The 21,686-nt window shown below is 38.3% G+C and overlaps 2 protein-coding genes across 11 annotated transcripts in view; both read right to left on the bottom strand.

The window, feature by feature from the left end:
• NEK5 (NIMA related kinase 5) overlaps positions 1-8,062 on the bottom strand; it is a gene marked incomplete at its 5' end in the record, with an annotated part of 54,057 nt that extends 45,995 nt beyond the window's left edge. The window contains 2 exons of the mRNA XM_081308630.1: positions 3,012-3,108; positions 7,946-8,062. Coding sequence (XP_081164756.1) covers positions 3,012-3,108; positions 7,946-8,062 — 214 coding nt within the window. The remainder of the gene's footprint in view (positions 1-3,011; positions 3,109-7,945) is intronic.
• Positions 8,063-11,878: 3,816 nt separating this feature from the next.
• Positions 11,879-21,686, bottom strand: part of NEK3 (NIMA related kinase 3) — a 29,134-nt gene continuing 19,326 nt past the window's right edge. For 3 of the 10 annotated variants that reach the window (XM_081285218.1, XM_081285210.1, XM_081285217.1), the window contains exons 11-15: positions 17,365-17,467; positions 16,562-16,711; positions 15,596-15,730; positions 13,408-13,534; positions 11,879-12,932 (exon numbers count right to left, since the gene is read on the bottom strand). In XM_081285218.1, coding sequence (XP_081141344.1) covers positions 12,848-12,932; positions 13,408-13,534; positions 15,596-15,730; positions 16,562-16,711; positions 17,365-17,467 — 600 coding nt within the window. In that variant the 3' untranslated portion in view covers positions 11,879-12,847. The remainder of the gene's footprint in view (positions 12,933-13,407; positions 13,535-15,595; positions 15,731-16,561; positions 16,712-17,364; positions 17,468-21,686) is intronic. The other 7 variants (XM_081285215.1, XM_081285213.1, XM_081285214.1 and 4 more) reach the window with 3 other exon arrangements.

Raw genomic sequence — 21,686 nt, 5'->3', positions numbered from 1 at the left:
GTAAATAGATGGAGGTGGAGACTATCATGCTAAGTGCAATAATCCAATCCCAAAAAAACAAGGCTGAATGTTCTCTCAGATATGTGGATGCTAACACACAATAAGTGGGCAGTAGTGGGGTGGGATAGAAGTTTACTGGATTAGACAAAGGGGAATGAAGGGAAGAGAGGGAGATTGGGAATGGAAGAGACAGTGGAACGAATCAGACATAACTTTCCTATGTTCATATATGAATACATCTCCAGTGTCACTCCACATCATGTGCAACCACAAAAATGGGAAGTTATACTCCATGTATGTACGATACGTAAAAATACACTCTACTGTCATGTACCTAAAAAGAACAAATAAAAAATAAAAAATTTAAAAGGAAAGTTAATGAATATTTATTGGTGGAATTTAAATGCAGTTAAATTAGTCTTAGGAAAACATCAGTACACATTCTTCTTAAGTTAATTCAAACCCATAAAAACCTCATATTTTTCGTAGACAAACATTAGAGCCACGGATCTAATGTTCAGAGATAAGCTGTCTTAGGGTAAACAAAGCCTGCTTTCACACACTCTCTTAGTCAGGGGCAACAAGGACCTCTGAAGCTTTTGAAAAAGTTTGATGTGTCTAGTATCAACAATCTGCCAAGCAAACTCATAGGCATTCTAGTAGCTCCCGTTTTCCCCAGCACAGAGATGCTCTACTTAACAAAACAAAACGAAAAAAAAAAGTCCTAAGGAAATTTAAATTAACACTAGAATCAAACTCAGTAGAGATTATTTATAGTGTAAGAATGACCTTGGTTTTGTAACAGTATTGTAAACTTTCCTTAAAAATACATTTTGGGGAGAGAAACGGAGAGAGAAGGGAAAGCACATGGAAATAGTAGGAGACCTTCAATGATACATAAAATTATAAGAGGTTATGAGGGGCAAGGGGGAGGGAAAAAAAGGGAGAGAACTGAACAACAGCAGGGGAGGTAGAGAGGGAAGATGGGAGGGGAGGGGAGGGGAGGGGGGATAGTAGGGGATAGGAAAGGTAGCAGAATACAACAGTCACTGATATGGCATTATGTAAAAATGTGAATATGTAACAGATGTGATTCTGCAATCTGTATTTGGGGTGAAAATGGGAGTTCAAAACACAATTTGAGTCAAATGTATGAAAGATGATATATCATGAGCTATGTAATGCTTTAAATAATCAATAAAAAAATACATTTTGCATGGGGTAAAGATATACTGTGGTCTATTGACAAGGTCCAGTTCATTTGCTTATTCAGCAAATACATATTGAGCAACTACTACATGCCACATGCTGAGGAACAAAGGGGTGAGCAAAAAAGACAGAAGCCCCCCAGATTCGTTAAGTTTTCTGTCTGCATTATGTGTGTGTACAGTGCTAGGGATCAAACCCAGGGCTGCATACAGGCTAAGCAAGTGCTCTACCACTGAGCTTCAGCCCCAGTTCCCCAATGCTGTCTGAAGGAAAACAAATGCTAAATAAATCTGTAATTCTGTATATGTAGATATGCATACATAAGTTAAAAAAAAAGTGCTGTGGAAGATCAGCAAAGGGTTATAGTTTGACTTATGAGTTCAGGGAAGGCCTAGGGATGAGCAGGAGTGACCTACATAAAGAGAGTCACAATAATAACAAAAAAAATTAGGAAAAGAAAGATGGTCTTATGGAGTTGTTAGGAATCAATGCACAGGAATGCGGGAGACTTTCTTCATTGGCTGTCCTTCATAGTTGTTCAGGACTAGGGTGTAGCTCAGTGGAAGAACATTTGCCTATCACGTTTGAGGCCCTAGTGCAACCCTCAGGACTATAAAAAAAAAATTCACTGCCTGCCCCCATGTACTGCTTTGTTCCCAGGAAGTCTTCAGAAAAATCCCAGAGATCCTTTATACACCCATAGTTAAAGGACCAGATGCACAGAAGTACTTTGAATCCAGGGGGTTTAATCAGGAAGGAGCACAGTACCCTGTACGGAATTAAAAACTCAAGAAAGAGTGGGTGTATTTATTTATTTATTTATTTAACCACTGGATTATGCTTGACAATATCTAGGTTAACCCTTTGGTTCCTTCAACTACTTACACACAAATTAAAATAGCCCAGTACTGGGGGCTGGGCTGAGGACCATCCCAACCTTGATAAACTGTGGGCATATATGGCCCTGCCACAGCCTATAAACACCTGACACACCCTATATTGGTGCACTGTCTCTCTCTACCCATTTTAATGTAAACTTCATGAGGACAGGGGTTTTGTGTTTTGTACACTGCTGTATTCCTGATATATGGAATTAAGCTTAAGTAAGCATTCAGTTAATGAATAAATGGTCTTTGACCAGGACTCTCTAATTTTTCTTTTTAACCTCTGTAAGAGTGATGGATGGAGGCAGAATAGATAAATTCAAGCTGTGCAGGGGAGAGAATTCCTTCCTCAAAGTTCTTCGCCTCTAATGGGCAGTTCACTTGGCTGTCTTCTGGCTGTTTGCTGACTCTCTATGAAAGGATTACACAGCCCTGTTGCCATGGGACACTCAGGGCCTCCTGAAAGCAGATTATACCCCCTTACACACACATCCTAGTGGGCATGATAGTGTGGTGCTCCGTGTCTTCCTCTTTCCTCTTGCTAAGAAAAGAGTATGCTCTGTCTAGGTTGTCCCTTCAGCCCAGAACCCAAAGTTCAGACCACAGCCTGCCCACAGCCAGCACATGTGAGTGATAAACAGGTGTTTATAGCATGGGCTATGGAAACTCAGGAGTTGTTACTGCTGCAAACCTAATATGCTAATCATCAACTACTTTGGGGAGTGAGATTGAGAGGGGAAGAGTTAATAAAACAGAAGAAAGCTGTCTACAGAAACCCACTAGAAGATAACATCTCAAACTGCAATTTAAGTAAATGGGAAAATGAGTCCATTTATAAAAATTAATGTATACACAAGCCTCAGGAACATCTTTTATAAGTCAACATGTGCATACTTAAGAATATTAGAAAAACCTCACCTTGAAATGAACTAAAGAAGGTTACAATGTTGGGATGTTTCATCTTGGCCAAAAGAATCACTTCTTTCTTTGAAGCTTCTTTGTCTTGGATAGGCATCTAAATTATATTAAGAGACAAGATAACAAGAGTTATCTGTGAAGGTAACTTACTTTCAGGAGCATGCTTCTGTTGTAGGGACAGAGGCAAGGCACCGAAGATAGCAGGAAACAGTTTTATTTGGCTGCAGCCAGGTTCAGAGGGCACAGTTTTTGCTGTAATCAATTAATCCCCTGAGCCCCGAGTTCAGGGAGTTTCAGAGTTTTATACCCAGCATGTAAGGGGAGGGGCTCAGAAGTTCACAGTCTGAGAAGTTCACATAAAAGCAGCTTTTTCTTTCACTGTTCTGGACAAGTTAACTCTTCAAGGACAACACCTGAGAAATGGAGAGCTTCTTCTCCCCTTTCTTTCCTCCCCCTGCCAGCTGTAACCATGGAGTCCAATTGTAACTTATCTAAAAAAATGTAGACATCTCTGTGAAACCCCAGCTCAAGGCCAGAGGCCTTGTTTGCACATTTCTTCAAAGTACTATACTGGATATGTTTGTGAAAAAGTAATAAGGGGGTGTTCAGCACCTGGAGTGCTGGTATCTTCCCGGCCAGTGGCCAAGTAAATAGGGCGACATGAAAATAGGAAGTTTATCTACACTGGACTCTTCCGCAGAGACTCTTTTTGCTGACAGTCCTAAAATCAGGCATGGTGAAGAGGGCTTTTCTGTGGAGAAAGGGGGTGCCACTTCGCTTCCTGTTCACTCCCACCTAAAATTCCCTAGGATGCGCTGGGAATGTAGCTCAGTGGTATAGTGCATGCTAAGTACGTATGAGGCCCTGGGTTCAAACCCCAGCACCAAAATAAATGAATTACATTAAATTCCTAAGATGAAATTGGTTTTTAATGTCACTGCTAAAACCCATCTCTTAGATAGAGAAGATGCCATGTCTAGAATTAGTAAAGTGTTCCATATTTAATCAACATTTGTCAATGGGAACCATAATCAAGAAAATAAATACTGCTGGTGCAATTTTACTGTATTAAAAGTCAGAAGCCAGGTGTGGTGAACCACACCTTTAGTCCCAGGTACTGGGGAGGCTGAGGCAGGAGAATCACTTGAACCCAGGATTTTGAGATCAGTCTGAGCAATATAATGAGAACCTGTTTCAAAAGTAAAAGTTGTCCCCCTCCCCATCTATTTCTATTTTTTAAAAAGACAAAACACCCTGATAAAAAAACAGCAAAGCAGCATGGCCTGATGGCACTGCCTGTAGAGCACCCCCTGGGTTCAATCCCTAGTGACGCGCTTGCACGCATTCTCTCTCTCTCTCTCTCTTTCTCTCTCTCTCTCTCTCTCTCTCTCTCTCTCTCACACACACACACACACACACACACACACACATACACACACACACACCGAAAAAAAGAAAAGAAAAAGAAAGAAAGAAAAAAGGAGAAGACAAAAACAGCAAAGCAACATACACAAAAAAGAAAGAAAATAAAGGAATTAAATATGATCAATAAATAGGAAAAAATCGGGGCTGGGGCTGTAGCTCAGTGGCAGAGCACTTGACTATGCATGTGTGAAGCCCTGGGTTTGATCCTTAGCACCACATAAAAATAAATAAAATAAAGGCATTCTGTCCACCTACATCTACAAAAAAAAATTTAAAGTAGGAAAAAATACATCATTCAGTAATCAAAGGAATAAAAGCTAAAACAAAATTGGCAAAGATGAAAAGAATGTTAACAAACACTATGGGCCAAAACCCCAGCAAAATAGACATTCATATTTCTGGTAAAAGTCCATACATTGGTAAAATCTTTCTGAAAAGGTAATTTTATAATACATAATATGAAATTTAAAACTATTCCTATTTTTGAATAATTCTAGAAAAATTTCCAAAGAAAAGAATAAAAAAAAGCCAGGACCACAGATGAAGAAGAAATGGTGGAAATTCATTTGGAAAATCAAATGGGGGTGGGGAGAACTGCCTCGATACAGGCTAATCAGTGGATTATAATAACAGTGGAGGGTTGAAATGTAGTTTCAAAAGTGGACAATTTCTGTTCTTACATCTGTTTATAAAGAAAATCATAATGTCTTGAAATCACTCTTATGTAAATAGATGAACTTTTTGCAGTGTAAAAAAATAAATAAATAAAAAATGTGCCCAGGAGTTATACAAAATTCTTTAATACAGAGTTTTATTGCTGCTGTTTAAATTACTCTAATAATACAGACTTGTAAATTTGATTGTTTGGAGTGCCAGGGATAGGACCCAGGCCCGTGTGTGCTACAAACTCGCTCAACCTCTGAACAACACTCCTAACCCTAAAGTCCACTTAATCATTAAAAATAGTCTGGAGAACAAAACAAAATTAAAAAAAAAAAAAAACACTGAGCTACATCACTAGCCCTTTTTATTTTTCATTTTGATACAGCAAGCTAAGCTGACAAGACTGGCCTTGAACTTGTGATCCTCAGTCTCCCTAGCAGCTGGAGTTACAGGTATGCACTACCGAGCCCAGCTTGGAGAGAAATTTTTAAAAATGCTTATAGTAAATAATTAAGAAATATGTCATAAATTATCTTTGTTTTCCTCTAAAAGGTCTTATTTTCCTCTTTGCTTATTTTCAAAATTTCTACAATGATTTTTTTTCCCTTATAATTAAGAAAAGATACAGCATGCACAGGGACCTGAATTCAATTCCAGAATTGCCAAATAAAGGAGGGGGTATGGTGGAGAGACAAGATACAACACTTTTTTTTGAAGCAATATACAAAAAGAACATGTTTAATAACAGTAGAATGATAAGAGAAAATATTAGTTTTTTGATACCTGTAAGAAAATAAGCAATTTAAATTCTGACCTAGAGTTATTGGTGGTGGTGGCACTGGAGAGATGAGAAGAAATGTAAACTTCTCTAGACAAGAAATAATAAATTAAATAATAAAATAAATGTAAATTTCTCTAGACAAGAAATAATAAAAAGCTACATTAGAGCAGAAAGAAAGAAATAGGTAATCAATTTTTTTGTAATCAATGTTGATACTATGACAGCAATGTCACAGGCAAATCTGATAGCATAAAGAAATATGGGGAGATGAGAATAATGAGTTCTAAAATAGCATTCTACTTATTTATGGAACATAGTTAAATGATGAATACAATTAATATTGCACTAGAAAAACAGTTTGTGATCATACTAACAATTTGGATAGATGCTATGAAATGAGTTGATAAATATTTTTATAAAAAAGTTTTTCTGTTTTTCTGGTACTGGGGATCAAACCCAAGGCCTTGTACATCCTAAGTAAGCGCTCTACCACTGAGCTATATCCCAGCTCTAGAAGTTTTATATTTTTATGGAGTCAACCCTGCTACCTTTTCTTTTATGACTTTATGACTTCCAGTGAAGTTTGGGAGCGTGGCTCTAGCATTATGAAAACTGTACTATAGAGGCTGGGATTGTGGATCAGAGGTAGAGCACTTCCCTAGCACATGCAAGGCCCTGGGTTTGATCCTCAGCACCACATTAAAAAATAAAAAAATAAATAAATAAAGGTATTGTGTCCAACTATAACTAAAAAATAAAATATTTTTTAAAAAAACTGTACTATATGAAAAATGGCGCCATGAGAAAGCTGCTGGAGGACCCAAGGTATTGACAAATGACCCAACTCTACGTGACAAAAGAAATTTAAGCAAATTCAAGGAAGAGAAAGAGTCCAGAGTATTTAGCAGATAATTGGAATTTGGAGAGAGAAAAGACTCACAGATGACCCCAAGATTTGGAGCCCAGATAACATAAAGATATTGATGTCATTAACACAGTGCAGTACAGGGATGGTGAAATGGGTCTGCATATAATGATGGGAAATTCCCACTTGGTTTTGGGCACAATTGCGGTAACTAGCTCCCAGATGGTCTCAATGATCCTTGTCCTAAATTCTGTCTTTTTTTTTTTTTTTTTTTTTTTGGTACCAGGGATTGAACCCAGCGGCACTTAACCTCTGAGCCACATTCCCATTGTGTGTGTGTGTGTGTGTGTGTGTGTGTGTGTGTGCGCGCGCATGCATAGTTCTGGGGATTGAACCCAGGATCTTGTGTATGCAAGGCAAGCACTCTATCAACTAGGCTATATCCCCAGCACCCTCCAGTCTGGTTTTTATTTTTAATTTTGAGGTAGGGTCTAAGTTACTGAGTCTGGCTTTGAACTTGTGATCCTCCTGCCTCTGCCTCCTGGGCTGCTGGGATTACATGACCACATCCAGCCCTTGTCCTAAATTCTTGGTGCATAGAAACTGTGAGATGATTAATGTTTAGCATTTAAGGAACTAATATGTTCCACAGCAATAGATCACTAACATAGATATTACTTAGAGATATCTAGCTGGAAGGTGAAATGTGGAATGAAGGAGCAGGAAGAAGAGTAATCTGCTTAGTGGTAAACACTGAAGTGAAATGAAGTGATTACCAGGTGCTTATGTGCAGAAAGAGAAGGTCAGCAAAGGGCAGATGACTGGGGACATACAGAGAGTGAGGAAAGAGAGGGGCCTCAGGAACAGCAGTCAGATAAACAAAAATGAGTGAGCAGAACAAAGTCATAGAAGAAGACTATAACAGGCTACTAGAATAAGAGAACACTATGAATATGCCATGGATCCATAATACGGGACCTGTATTGGAAAATTGCATTATGTCTGAAGTTAATCATTCACACATGAGGTTTAACTTAGGTTTGGGTAGTTTTTAGGGAGTTTCTTTTACAACTTTCTTTTAAAGTTCTTTTACAACTTTAAAAATTGTGGTAAAATATATAAAAGACACAATTTATACTATTTTAATCATTTTTAAGAGTACAATTATTCTTAACAAAAATTGGAACTTCTCAACTTTACCTTTGCAAAATTGATCTCTTTTATGACACAGTGCTTGCTATCCAATTTTTCTTTAGCCAAGTATGCTTTTCCAAAGGCACCTTCCCCAATGATTTTAATCATGTCAAATTTATCCATGGTCTACAGTGCTCGAAGGTTTCTGGGAATAAAGTATTGAAATTTTACTGCACATTCCTCATGACAACTAACAAAGTCAGATTTTTTTTTGTACTGGAAATTGATCTCAAGGGCACTTAACCACTGAGCCACATCCCCAGCCCTATTTTGTATTTAGAGACAGGGTCTCTCTGTGTTGCTTAGCACCTCACTTTTGCTGAGGCTAGCTTTGAACTCATGATCCTCCTGCCTCAGCCTCCCAAGCCGTTCGGATTATGGGTATGTGCCACTGCACCGGGCCAAAGTCAAAAAATTGATGACTAAAATGTAAAAGAACCGACGTTGCTAAAATTTCCCTTCCAACTTTGCAAAGACAGAATCAAATAATTTCCTTGCATTGTGGCCTTGAGCAAGTCACTTAACCTTGCAAAACCTCACTTTTCAGGTTTTAAATGGAAATAATACCTGTGTTGAAAGTTTGTTCTGACAAGGAAAGATCTTATATCCCTGGTGCCTGTCACCTTCAGAGAAGAGGAATATCCTTATGTTGGTGTGGTAGCACAATCTAGCCCTTCTCAGTGAGAAGGTGCTGCCCCCTAGGGGAAGCTTGTAAATTGATACGGGGTTTTCAGCTCTGCACAGAATCAGAGGCATTACAGTATTTAGAGGCAGTTAGGGTCTGCAATACTAGTTGGCAAGCGAAGGCCTGCCCTACACAGTAAAGGATTGCCCTGCCGCTCAAACTTGGAAAGTCTCCTCGTACATTTATATGTGTAGAAGAATCCGTTCACAATTATCTGCGGCTTGACTCAAACTCTGTTTTACCTCTAGACATTATATATATATATTTTTTTCCTACAGGTATAACTCACACTGCATTTCCTACGAATGATATATAGATATCATTTATTGCATTCTTTATTGCATTTTGGAACTTTACCAAAAATTGTTCACCATTTTTGAAAATCACGCCCTCCATTGGCCGCGCTGAGACCCAGCAATCTGCACGCCGCCGCCACATTCAGGAGACTGCAGTACTACTTTGTAGTAGTGCTACGCACTTACAGAGGGAAATACACACTTTGTCTCCTTCTACTTCCCTTTATGCTACCATTAGAACATAACGCGGGTTTTTAAAAATCAGGTGAACAAGACAGGTTGTTTTTCCATGTCAGGGTAGGAAGCGTTGCCAGCGGAGACTACGGGCACCAGAAGACCAGGTTCTGAACCAGGCGGGGGCGCAATCGCCGGGATTCAGACCACCAGTCCAGGAATAGAAGGCGCATGACAGAGGACCACCCTTGGAGTTTGCTTGGCTGGAGGGCTGCCGGGTCGCCGCCTGTGCTCTGGAGCTCAGCGTCTTGCGCGTTGCCATGGAGCGCGACACAGCCCTGGACACTAAGCAAATCCTCGCCGGCCAGGCCCCCCAGTCTGGGACTCCATCGGCCCTCCCCACCCCACTCCCATCACCGCCCCGCCCCCTGCGGATCCTGGGGCAGCTCCATCTAGGGACGAGGCCTGCCCGCAGCATACCTTTCTGCCGGCTCCCGGCTCCGCTAGGCCAGCAAAGCGTCTGGGTGGATCCAGGTTTCCCGGGCAGCTGAAACTGCCGGTGGCCTGGGCGGAGCCAGTGAGGGAACACAGGTAGGGTGCCGGGCTAGAGACAGGACACCTGTCTGAACCGTTCACCCTGAGAAAAAGGGCAGAGACCCAACAGATAGATCACTAATCTCCTAATGCCTTAGGTCGCGACCGCTATAGCATAACACAAGATCTATACCGTCCCCGCTCTTTTTAGGGAGCACCTTGCATACATTTTTCTCTATTCTTTAAATCACACTCCAGAGAGGTAGTCTCCCAGTTTTACAAAATGAACTGAACGGAGGCAGGAAGCATATTATTTGTTTTTGTCATGGTGGTGGTGCCGGGGATCCAACCAGGCACTTGGCGAAGGTTGAGCCAGTGCTCTACTACTGATCTACACTCTGAGCAGGAAATGTGTGTTGTATAGGGCCTTAAATACTGTCATGGGCGTATGTGAGACAGATCCGGTCCTACTCTTGGCCACAACCTACGCCTTCCTTTGGGTCCCCTTACAAACTATCTGCTGCCCAGTAGTTTGCAAACTGGCCCTCTCACCCCGTCCTATTCCTGATTGGCACATCAAGTTGCAGTCTAATACAGTTCATTACTTGTCTAAGTAGTTGAAAGGATGTAACTTTCACCAAAGGTAAATCCTGACACAAGTAGAACACGTCCATATCCAATGAATCTAAATAACATGACCATTTAACCCATCTTTGACACTCATACATTGCTTGTGGAACTGCAAATTGGTGCAGCCAATATGGAAAGCAGTATGGAGATTCCTTGGAAAATTGGGAATGGAGCAACCATTTGACCCAGCTATCCCTCTCCTCAGTCTATACCCAAAGGACTTAAAAACAGCACACTACAGGGACACAGCCACATAGCAGCACAATTCACAATAGCTAAACTGTGGAACCAACCTAGATGCCCTTCATAGATGAATGGATTAAAAATGGCATATATATATACACAATGGAATATTACTCAGCAATAAAAGAGAATAAAATTATGGCACTTGCAGGTAAATGGGTGGCGATGGAGAAGACAATGCTAAGTTAGCCAATTCCAAAAAAACAAATGCTGAATGTTTTCTAAGGTGACTGACTCATAGTGGGGTAGGGAGAGGAAACATGGGAGGAAAAGATGAACTCTAGATAGGAAAGAGGGGTGGGAGGGGAAGGGAGGGGGCAGGGGGTTAGCAAGGATGGTGGAATGTGATGGACATCATTATCCAAAGTACATGTATGGAGACATGAATTGGTGTGAACATACTTTATATATAACTAGAGATATGAAAATCTGTGCTTTATATGTGTAATAAGAATTGTAATACATTCCTCTGGCATTTATTTAAAAAAATCAATAATAAAAAAGTAACCCACCTTTGTCTAAAAACAAACAAAAAACCAACCACTGCCTGTAAAGATCTATCAATAACTAAAAAAAAAGATTTTTTTTTTAAAGGACACTTAAGTTTGAGGTTAGCCTCAGCAACTTAGTGAGTCCCTGTTTCAAAATAAAATACATAAATAGGGCTGGGAATGTAGCCCAATGGTAAACACACACACAATCAATCCCATCAGTTTTTCTTCATTCCAGCCCCTTATTTTATCCCCAGTTCTGGTGACCTTGAACCCAGGGGTGCTTTTACCACTGAGTTACTTCCCAGTCTTTCCCATGTTCCCTTGCCCTTTTGGAGACAGGAAAAATTGCAGAAACTGGCCCTCAAACTTGCCATCCTCCTGCCTCAGCCTCCTGAATCACTAGGAGGTATTTGCATACCTGGCCCCATCCTTTTTCTTAAAAACTATTAAGTGCTTGGGCTGGGGATGTGGCTCAAGCGGTAGCCTGCTTGCCTGGCATGTGCGGGGCGCTGGGTTCGATCCTCAGCACCACATAAAAATAAAATAAAGATATTGTGTCCACTGAAAACTAAAAAATAAATATTAAAAAATTCTCTATCTAAAAAACAACAACAAAAAACTATTAAATGCTGAAAAATCTCATCTAAATATAGACGCAGGACTAGAAGCTTTGTTAAAATTATCCCTCAATTTTGCATAGTTGTATGTGCAGAATCATACAGTAATTATCACAAAAAAATGGTTTATAATCATCACCTGATAATTCCATTCACTTCCTGAAATTTTATTGAGGCAAACAATCCTACAAACCATTGGATTTTCAAAATAATTAATCCAAGACTCATTCAGCCTCTTATACATTCAAGATACCTTTAATTGATGGTTTGGAAATGTTTACACCCTGGGGCAATGCTAAGATTTGAGATGACTGAGAGCTATAAAATATAGTGTATATGGAAACTGAGGATCTGTAAATACCTTTAAAACTATCCTTAACTTGCCTGCCTTAACTTTTTTTGTAAGAGAGTAGTGACTACCTTCAAGGAGCTAATAACAATCCAACTCATTCTCCCCATAGCTAATCCTCTGACTGGGTTCTTTTGTATATCCTATAAGAATCTGTACTTAAGGATAACTACCCAGAGCTAGATCTTATTTAAAAATTGCACATATGCTGGGCACAGCAGCGCATGCCTATAATCCCAGCAGCTCAGGAAGCTGAAGCAGGAGGGTTACAAGTTCAAAGCCTGTCTCAGCAACATAGTGAGGCCCTTAGCAACTCAGTGAGACCCTGTCTCTAAATAAAATACAAATTTGAGGGCTAGCTCAGTAGTTAAGTGCCCCTGAATTCAATTCCCAGTACCAAATAAATAAATAAAATCGCACACATTATATTCTAAGTAAATGTATTTAGATCTGCAAACCTTGAGGAAATGTGAAAATTGTTATAGTAATAAACACAAGTTGTAGCAACAGGAATAGTTAACATATGAGCTGCTAAAACTATCTATGGTCAGCATCCCCAAGAGGTAGGCATCATTATCCTCATTTTATAACTAAGAAAATTTGGGGTCAAAGAAGTTAAGTAATTTCCTACCATCGATCACACTACTATTTAGTGGTAGAGCTAGCATCCAACCTATGTTCTATCAGATTGCAAAGCTCATACCCGTCTGCTCTACCTTCTCACTTGTGCTCACTCATAGGAGTTCTAGATTTTTAAAACTGTGATGCTAATCAGGAGCAATTTTAAGTATTGGCAGTTCCCCACTCTTCATTCTATTTCCAAACATGAATTCTTCATTTGAAACATCTCTCCCATAGGACTCCAGCACATTCTCTCGGGCAGGCGTTATCCATCGCACACACCCTGCCATTCAGCTCGCTTCCTCAATTCTGACACCCAATCAAGGTCGTCGTCATCTTCCTCAAAGTCCCTGTGCAAAAACAATTTGGATGATAAGCCTCTGTATTAAAAGTCAACACGTATTTGTTGAGACGTTCAAAGTAGAACACTACCATATTATTCAAATTTTAAAAAATGAGTTCCCTGAGGAATAAGATTGTTGTTAGTTCTCCCAAAAGATCACTTATTTCATTGTTTTAAAACTTTTTTCTCAATGCAAAATCTTATGTATTAAAAAATAACAAGTCCTCCAGTACTGAAAACAAAACAAAAAAACAAATCTAAACTGAAAGATTATATGTGCAAGATTCAGCCAGGAATTCTATAATAAAATTGTAAGGCATTACACATCTCTAACAAAAAGTCAAGATATAAATATTACTGTATAATGAAAAGTAATGTAACAAGTTCCTACTGAATCTGAAATTATGATATAATATGGTGTCTGCACCCATACACTCAGACATCCCCCCCAATTAAGGCCTCCAAAGTATATCACAACATACGTGTCTTCTTCATCCAGCCTAGGTTCGAGTCTCTCTGGATCCAAAATGACAGAATTGTGATCTCCATCAACACTGTCTGTTACTTCTGTTTCATCAGATAGGGGGCCTTTCAAAAATCCTTCTGAACCTTCAGGGGAATAGTAACAGAAAGTAAGTGAACTTATTTATTTTTGAAATGGTAGGGGGGTGTCTTACAATGTTGTTCAGGCTGCCCTGAACTCCTAGACTCAAACAAATCCCTGACTTCAGCCTCCCAAATGCTGGGACTACCAGGTTCACACCATAGCACCCAGCTAAGTATGCCAATTTAAACAATATCTACCCAGCATGATTTTGGCATAAACAGGCCCAGAAAGCATCAGTATGTGGATTAAATTTTAAAATAGTACTTTTTCCAAAAAAATTTAAAAACACCTCAGAAATTCACACTTTACCCTTCATAAGAATCTATGATAAAGTATTAAGAGATATACTTCTTTGGAAGTTGGATTACAGTTAACTTTATCTTCTTTTGAATTTTCCTCTCCCTAGTTTCACAATGGAGAAGAAGAAAAGTAAGGAATTAATGGAAGATCACATGTCACTTATTATTCTTATTTATTTATTTTATAGTGCTGGGCATGGAACCCAGGGCCTCTTACATGCTAGAAAGGCAAGCTCTTTACCATTGTACCCCAGCCCCCATATATTATTTTTAACAACACTGCAGATACTGATTACATTTGGACTTTTTGCTCATGGAATAAACACCTAACATAAAAATGCAGGCTAAATCTTTATAAAATTCATTTCAGAATAGAGGAATGATATAGTTTTCAAACAGTGAATCTCCTAAAATGAAAATTACTTCATCATTGGGCCAGGAAAAAAAATCCAGTATCTATAATTGCTAAATCAAAACTTATAGTTGCCAAAATAAAAGGTACAGTGAGGGGCTGGGGGTGTAGCTCAGTGGTAGAGCACATGTGCAAGGCCCTAGGTTCCATCCCCAGCACCAAGAAAGGAAAAAAAAAAAAAAGCATTTGCAGTTATTAACCTTCCTTGACATCTTTTGCCCACCCACCCACCTCCCCTCAGGGCTTCCATAATATTCTGTGCACAACTCCATCAGAACACATACAATGCCAGCAACTCAGGAGGCTGAGGCTGGAGAATCTCAAATTAGAGATTTAGGGAGACTCTGTTTCAAAATAAAAGGGCTGAAGACAGTTCAGAAATCCAGTGGATTCAATCCCATATTGCAAACAAAACAAAATGAAAACCACACATACATTCTTAAATGCAGACCAGACCTTTGGTCTACATGCCTAAGGGTAGTATTGTGGAAGATTATTTTGTATAATTTTAAGAAAAATATCTATAAACATAATTTTTAAGTCAGATCATAATTAGTCATCATTTTTGAGCTCTATTCACTATAATAAAACTCAAGTATACAACAAAAGAAATCTTGGAGTTGTCACTAAGTAATGATAAATTTGCATGGCAAAAGGGGACTAGTCTTTGTTTGGTGGTCTTAGGGATTTAACCCAGGGGTGCTCCACCACTTAGCTCCACCCTCAGCCTTTTTTTATTTACTTTTTTTTTTTTTTTTGAGACAGAGTCTCACTAAGTTGCCCAAGTGGGCCTTGAACTTGTGATCCTCTGGCCTTAGCCTCTCAAGTTGCTAGGATTACAGCTATGGCCACCATACTAGGCAAAAACAGGGCTATTCTTGGGCAGGGATGTAGCTCAGTGGTAGATTGCTTGCCTAGCATATGCAAATCACTGGGTCTGATCCCCAGCACTACAAAAAATAAAACAAAACAAACAAAAAAAACAGGGGTGCTATTTGCTTATTAAAATAAGCAAACAAATAAGCAAATAGAAGTTAAGTATTTCTATGAGCATTTTTAAACTACAGCTTAAAACTAGCTAGAAAAGATTCAAGAACCCCTAAAAATACATTTTTGCAACTTTCTAATAAGGGAGAATGGGGAATTATTACTTTATAGGGATAGCTTCAGTTTGGCAAGATTAAAAAAAAGCTTTGAAGATTAGTTGCACAACAATGTAAAAGTACTTCACATTACTAAATTGTAGATTTAAAATGATTAAGATAGTCAATTTTATGTTATATGTATTTGAGCAAAAAATTTTTTTAAAAAATGAAAGACATTACTATGATTATACAGTAGGGAAGAATTACCTGGTCTATATATTGTGTACGTTTGAAATGCCAGGCTGAGATCAGCATTGCTAAGGATGTTCAATAGGGTGTCAGGGGTCTCTCTGAGCCACTGCTTACGGGTGTTATTTTCACTATACTTTATTATAGAACCACCTAGTTGTGAAAAGATAAAAATTAGTGCCAAATAAGAAAAAGATTTTCAGCATCTATCTTCCAAACTATTTCTAGAACAGTTAATTGTATTTGACTCTTAGCTAAAATTTCACTCCCCTATATGAGTAGCACTTTGATATGGGATGCCAAATATTCTTTATAGATGGACATAAAATGGTAGCACAGTGAATAACTACTAGAAATTGTTCTATAATAAATAATACTATTCATTCTGACTACAGTTGGTCTTCTGTATCTGAATTTTTAAAAATAATATACACAGTTACACATTACACAATGTACAAGAACACAGCAAGCACCAAGAGAACTTATTTACATACAGTTTGTTATGCTTTTTATGGTGGACAGCAAGCAAATACCGTTTTTCCTAACAGCTCTGACAGATAACTACTTTTTTTTTTAAGTGCTAGCTTCAAAAATATTTTTTGAAAAATTAAGTTTGGACTGAGATTCTAATTATAATTAGATTATTCCATGCTTGTATAAATATATCAAAATAGATTCAAATGTCATGTATAAATAAAAATAACAAATAAAAATTTTAAAAATTAAGTCTTCACTAAACATGTAGACTTTTTTCATGTCATTTTCCCTAAATAATACCATACGACAACTTATCTTGTATTAGGTATTATATTTACATATAATAAGTACTGTAAGTCACTTATAGATTATGTGAAGTATATAGGAGGGTATGTGTAGGTTATATGCAAGTACTATGCCATTTTATATATGGGACTTGTGTATTTGTGAATTTTGGTCTCTGGAACCAATCCCCCATAGATATCAAGGGATGATGACAGCACTAACCTCTATCATCCTCTGCAGTTAAACTGGAGGTGAGTATGGGTGCATTTTCCAAAGCTCTAAGAGTTGTGCTGGGTACATTTTTCTCCCATTGCCGCCTCTGAGGACTTGGTGAACTGCCTTTCATGGAGTGGACTGACAGATTACCTGATTCTAAAATGCAAAAAAGGAGTGCCAAGCATATTATATTATTTATTTATCTACATCTGCACATGTACTCTAATAATGCAGATTTTCTTTTTCAAACTCAGATCTAGCAACAGTGTTATTTCAAGTCTTAAGGAGCAAAGTAAATGAAAATAAAAATGCAGAAAAGAAATAATCCAAATGATGGATCAACTCAAAATAAATCACTAAAGTAAAATGAATTTAAAAAATAATATGCAGAGAGTTATACATTACATGGTGTACAAGAATGAAGCCCGAAAAGAACTTGAACAGCTTGTTATATTTTTTATGGTGGACAAATATCAATTTTCCTAATGGCTCTGAGTGATAAATACTGGTTTGGTTTTTTTTTTCAATGCTAGGGATTGAACCCAGGGCCCAAGCTTGCTAAGCATACACTCTAACACTGAACTTCACACCCAGCTCTTAATCTCTCCCTCTCTCTCTCCTTTTTTTTTGGGGGGGGGATGGGGATGGGTAAGTAACATAGTCCTCTAACATTAATTACTGAGTGAGCTAATAAATATCTGCCTGTATACTTGCTAGTGATACCTAAGACCTACAAACATGAAAATTGGCACCCCTTCTATATTCCCCAACTGCCCATATAAGTAATGATTACAATTTGAATAACTTACCTTTTTTCTCTCTGATTATTCTCCTTAACGCACTTTCACCCAAATTTGTATTCGTGTTTTCTAAATTGGGATGGTTATACTTTCTACCTTTGTTTTCCTCTTGCTTTAAAAGAAGAATTTTAAAATATTCATTAAACAATGCTTGAATGGCTATGAAAGAGTAAACAAATACACAATGTCAGGTGTTTTCAATATAATCAATTTTTTTTTAAAGAGAGAGTGAGAGAGGGAGAGAGAATTTTTTTAATATTTATTTTTTATTTATTGGCCGACACAACATCTTTTTTTGTATGTGGTGCTGAGGATCGAACCCAGGCCACACGCATGCCAGACAGGCTCGCTACTGCTTGAGCCACATCCCCAGCCCCTATAATCAAAATTTAACGAATCAAAAACCATGAAAGCTGGGTGTAATGGTGCAGGCCTGTAGTCCCAGCTATTTGGGAGGTGGAGGCAGGGGGGACTGAAAGTTCTAGGCCACCTTGGACAACTCAGTATGATTCAGTCTCAAAATAAATTTCTTTAAAAAAAGAATTTGGGGATGTAGCTCAGTTGTCAAGTACTTGCGTAGCATGCACAAAGCTCTGGGTTTGATCCCCAGTACTGCAAAACAAACAAAAAAACGAATGGTCATAAAACCCCAAATACATGTATATCAGCAGCCATATACGTTGATAGCCATTAATCTCAATTATTACAAACAAGAAGACAAATTTGACAAGATTTTTATTGAGGAAAATAAAAATGAGGGCTGGGGTTGTAGCTCAGTGGTAGACCACTTGCCTAGCATGCATGAGGCACGGGGTTCAATTCTCAGCATTGCAAATAAATAAATAAAACGTTCATTGACAACTAAAAAAATACTTAAAAAAAGGATAATGAAAAAAATTTCAATGTAGTCTGCTGTCCTGGGCTTGATGTACTTTTTTTTTTTTTTTTTTTTGATGCTAAGAATTGAACCCAGGGCCTTGTGCACACAAGGCAAGCACTCTACCACCTGAGCTATATCCCCAGCCCTTGATGTACTATTAAAATGAAGATATTTTACAGAATTAATAGATTTGGGGCTCAGAAAACAATGCCCTGAAGTATGGCACCTTGGCATACTGAGTACTTTGGAAAAAGGAACTGGAAGACTCCAGGAACAGCCTCAGAACCAATGTCTCTCATCATTCCTTTCCTCTTAAAGCAATTTTTAGAACCCAGAATTATTCTTCTGCACAGTGGGTCACAGAAACTGGAACTCCCTTTCCACAAAGCAAGCCATAATCCTAAATCTATTACTCTGACCTTCCCTATCTTTCTGTCTTGGAGCTAGCCATAAAGAAATATCAAATATCCTTTCTCTGATCTACCTTGTCCAATAACCTCTCATTCCTGAGGGGTCCTGTCTCATACCTGGGGGAAGTATAACCAAAGGCCTACAACCAAAGGTCAAGAATAATGTTAATGGACAGGCGTCACTGATTTCCCCTTTAGTGTATTCCTATTATAATGGTCAGACCCTTTTTGTCCAATCGCATTTCTACATGGATGTCTGAGCTTCAACAAACGTAAGCTAAAAATGGATTGTCACCCTGGGTGTTTGGCTCTTCACTCTGAAGGCTCTCATGTCACATTAAATTTTGATTAAATTTGTTATTCTTTTCTTGTTAACCTGTCTTTTGTTAGAAGGGTGCTGGCTGTGATCCTTATGACAGGTGAGGAAAGACATCACTCCTTTCTGTGCCTCTACTATATATGGTCAAAATATACCCACTTAAATCAATATATTTCCAAATTATCTCACCCCTAGATTTCATGGAGTATAGTAAAATACTATCTAGCTTTTACTAGGTCTTCATATTTTTTGAGGAGAAATACATATGCAGTGCCTAGACAGTCCCAGACCCACAGATTTATTATTATTATTATTATTATTATTATTATTATTATTATTATTATTATTCAGTATTGCACTCAGGGGCACTCAACCACTGACCCACATCCCCAGCCCTATTTTTGTATTGTATTTAGAGACAAGGTTGAGTTGCTCAGTCCCTCATCATTGCTGAGGCTAGCTTTTAACTCGTGATCCTCCTGTCTCAGTCTCCCAAGCCACTGGGATTGTAGGCATGCACCACCACACCCAGCCAGATTCTCAATTATTTTTTGAATGACTAAATAAACAATAGGGCTTGGCTGGCATATTGAGCTTTCTTCTTCTTATGCAATGGCTGGTGCTCAGACTTCTCTTCCCACACATCTGGGGACACAAACATCTCTATCACTTCACAGTTGAGGTTCACCATAGCACTGATTTTAAAGCCAACCTCCTAAACACACTGGAATCCCAGAGAAGCAAAAGATCAAATTAAATTGGGGAGGGGCAGATATTAACTGCCCCCTAAAGAGTCCAATCTTTCTCCCCATCGTGAATCACTGCTCTCAGCTCCTATAGCAGCGTCAAATTTCTGCCTGGAGCCACTCGGCACTGCCCAGAGCTGGCCTACAGGTCATTCTCATTATACCTCAAGTCTCCCATTACCTAACTTGCTTTCTGGCCATTCTGCCATTTTGTTTACATGCTGTGCCTTTTTCATTTTGCGGACCCACACTGATGTGTCCACTGTAGCTGGTACTGTCACATGATCCACAGTGATGCTTCAGTCAACAATGGGCTGCATATGCAACAGTGATCCCTAAGATGTATCACTTAGTGACATTGTAAGTACACTCTCTGATGTTTGTACAATGTTGAAGTTCCCTAGGGACACATTTCTCAGAACATGCCCCAGTTGTTAAATTACATCTGACTATTAAAATTACAGACGTGGTTGCTTGGACAGAGTTTGGGATCATCTGCAAAAAGATTCAAAAACTTTTCAAGGGGATATAACTTTTATATCTTGAGTGTGATGGTGACCATATCACTGTATAAATAAAATTTAAAAATTCATTAAACTATACACTAAAATTAGGTAAATTTTATTGCATGTACATTATGCTTCAATAAAACTCAAGAAAAAAAATTACCATGAAAAGGTTTTTAAAAGGACAGCCACAGGATATATTCCATTTGTTGCAACATAAGAATGGGACACTATTTACAACCTGGGGTTCATTAAAAAAAGTCTACAAGTTTAATTACTAGTACATCCCATAATTAGGAAAATATGTTGTCAGAATATATTTTTCCTTTTTGAATTAGGAGTTTAATTAAAATATTGAAGAAAGAAAAAAAAATCACCAATAGCACACAATTTGCTAAGATGGGTATGATAACATGGAAAGTGGATCAGCTGCTACGATTCACAACTTTATTACATCTTTAGTGTAAAGAGTGTCACAGCTGCCTGGGGCTGGACAAGATGGGCTGGACAAGATGAGCAGGACCTTGAATGCCCAGATGAAAAATGCTAATTTGATTTTCTGGGATGACAGAGAGGCACTGCAAATTTTTGAACAGAAAAAATGTCAAGATCAAAATAGTGGTCTAAGTGCTATTCAGCTATGAAAGGAAATGAAGTTCTGGTACATGTTATGACACAGATGACCACAGAAAACGTCATGTAAAGAAGCCAGACACAAGAGGACAAATCCTGTATGATCCCACCTATGTGAGACATCTAGAGTTGGCAGATTCATAGAAACAAAGAGCAGATCAGGGGTCACCAGGGGCAGGATTGGGGTTGGAATGAGGGGAAAGGGGAGTTAGTATTGAAGAGACAGAGTGTCGTTTAGGGTGATGAAAAGTTTTAGAAGTGGTGATAATGGTTGTACAATGTTATGAATAACATTGAGTATTGTAAAATTTGTCATTTCAGGAAATTTTAAGTGTAGAATTCAGTAGCTTAAATTGCATTCATAAATTTGTACAACAAACATATATTTATGTATATTTGTATTGTATACATTTATATTTATATATGTTTATGTTGTACAAAGTTATAAATGCATAAATGTATATAAACAATAAAACCACAATTAAAAAATGATAGGCTGAAATATATTTTCATTATTATTGAAGGCAGGGTAAAATTCTGCCTTCACATCTATATTGAAACCCCTGTCATTAGTAATTAAAACTGGAAAAACAAACAAAATAAATGATGATCTAAATGCAGGATGACAGCTACCCGTTACTTCACATGCTAAAAGATGAAGAACTGCTTAACTGAAGGTCATAGTCTTCCAAATATCCAATGGATATTTCATAAATTGAATTTTTTTTCTGTTTTTACAGTTCTGGGGATTGAACCCAGGGCCTCGCACATGCTAGGCAAGAGTTCTACCACTGAACTACATCCCCAGCCCCCAGATACATTTAATTTTGAAGCACT

Source organism: Spermophilus citellus (assembly GCF_964194105.1).
Source record: "Spermophilus citellus genome assembly, chromosome: 1".
NCBI classification, from domain to species: Eukaryota; Metazoa; Chordata; class Mammalia; order Rodentia; family Sciuridae; genus Spermophilus; species Spermophilus citellus.
This window is presented reverse-complemented; position numbering and strand designations above follow the sequence as displayed.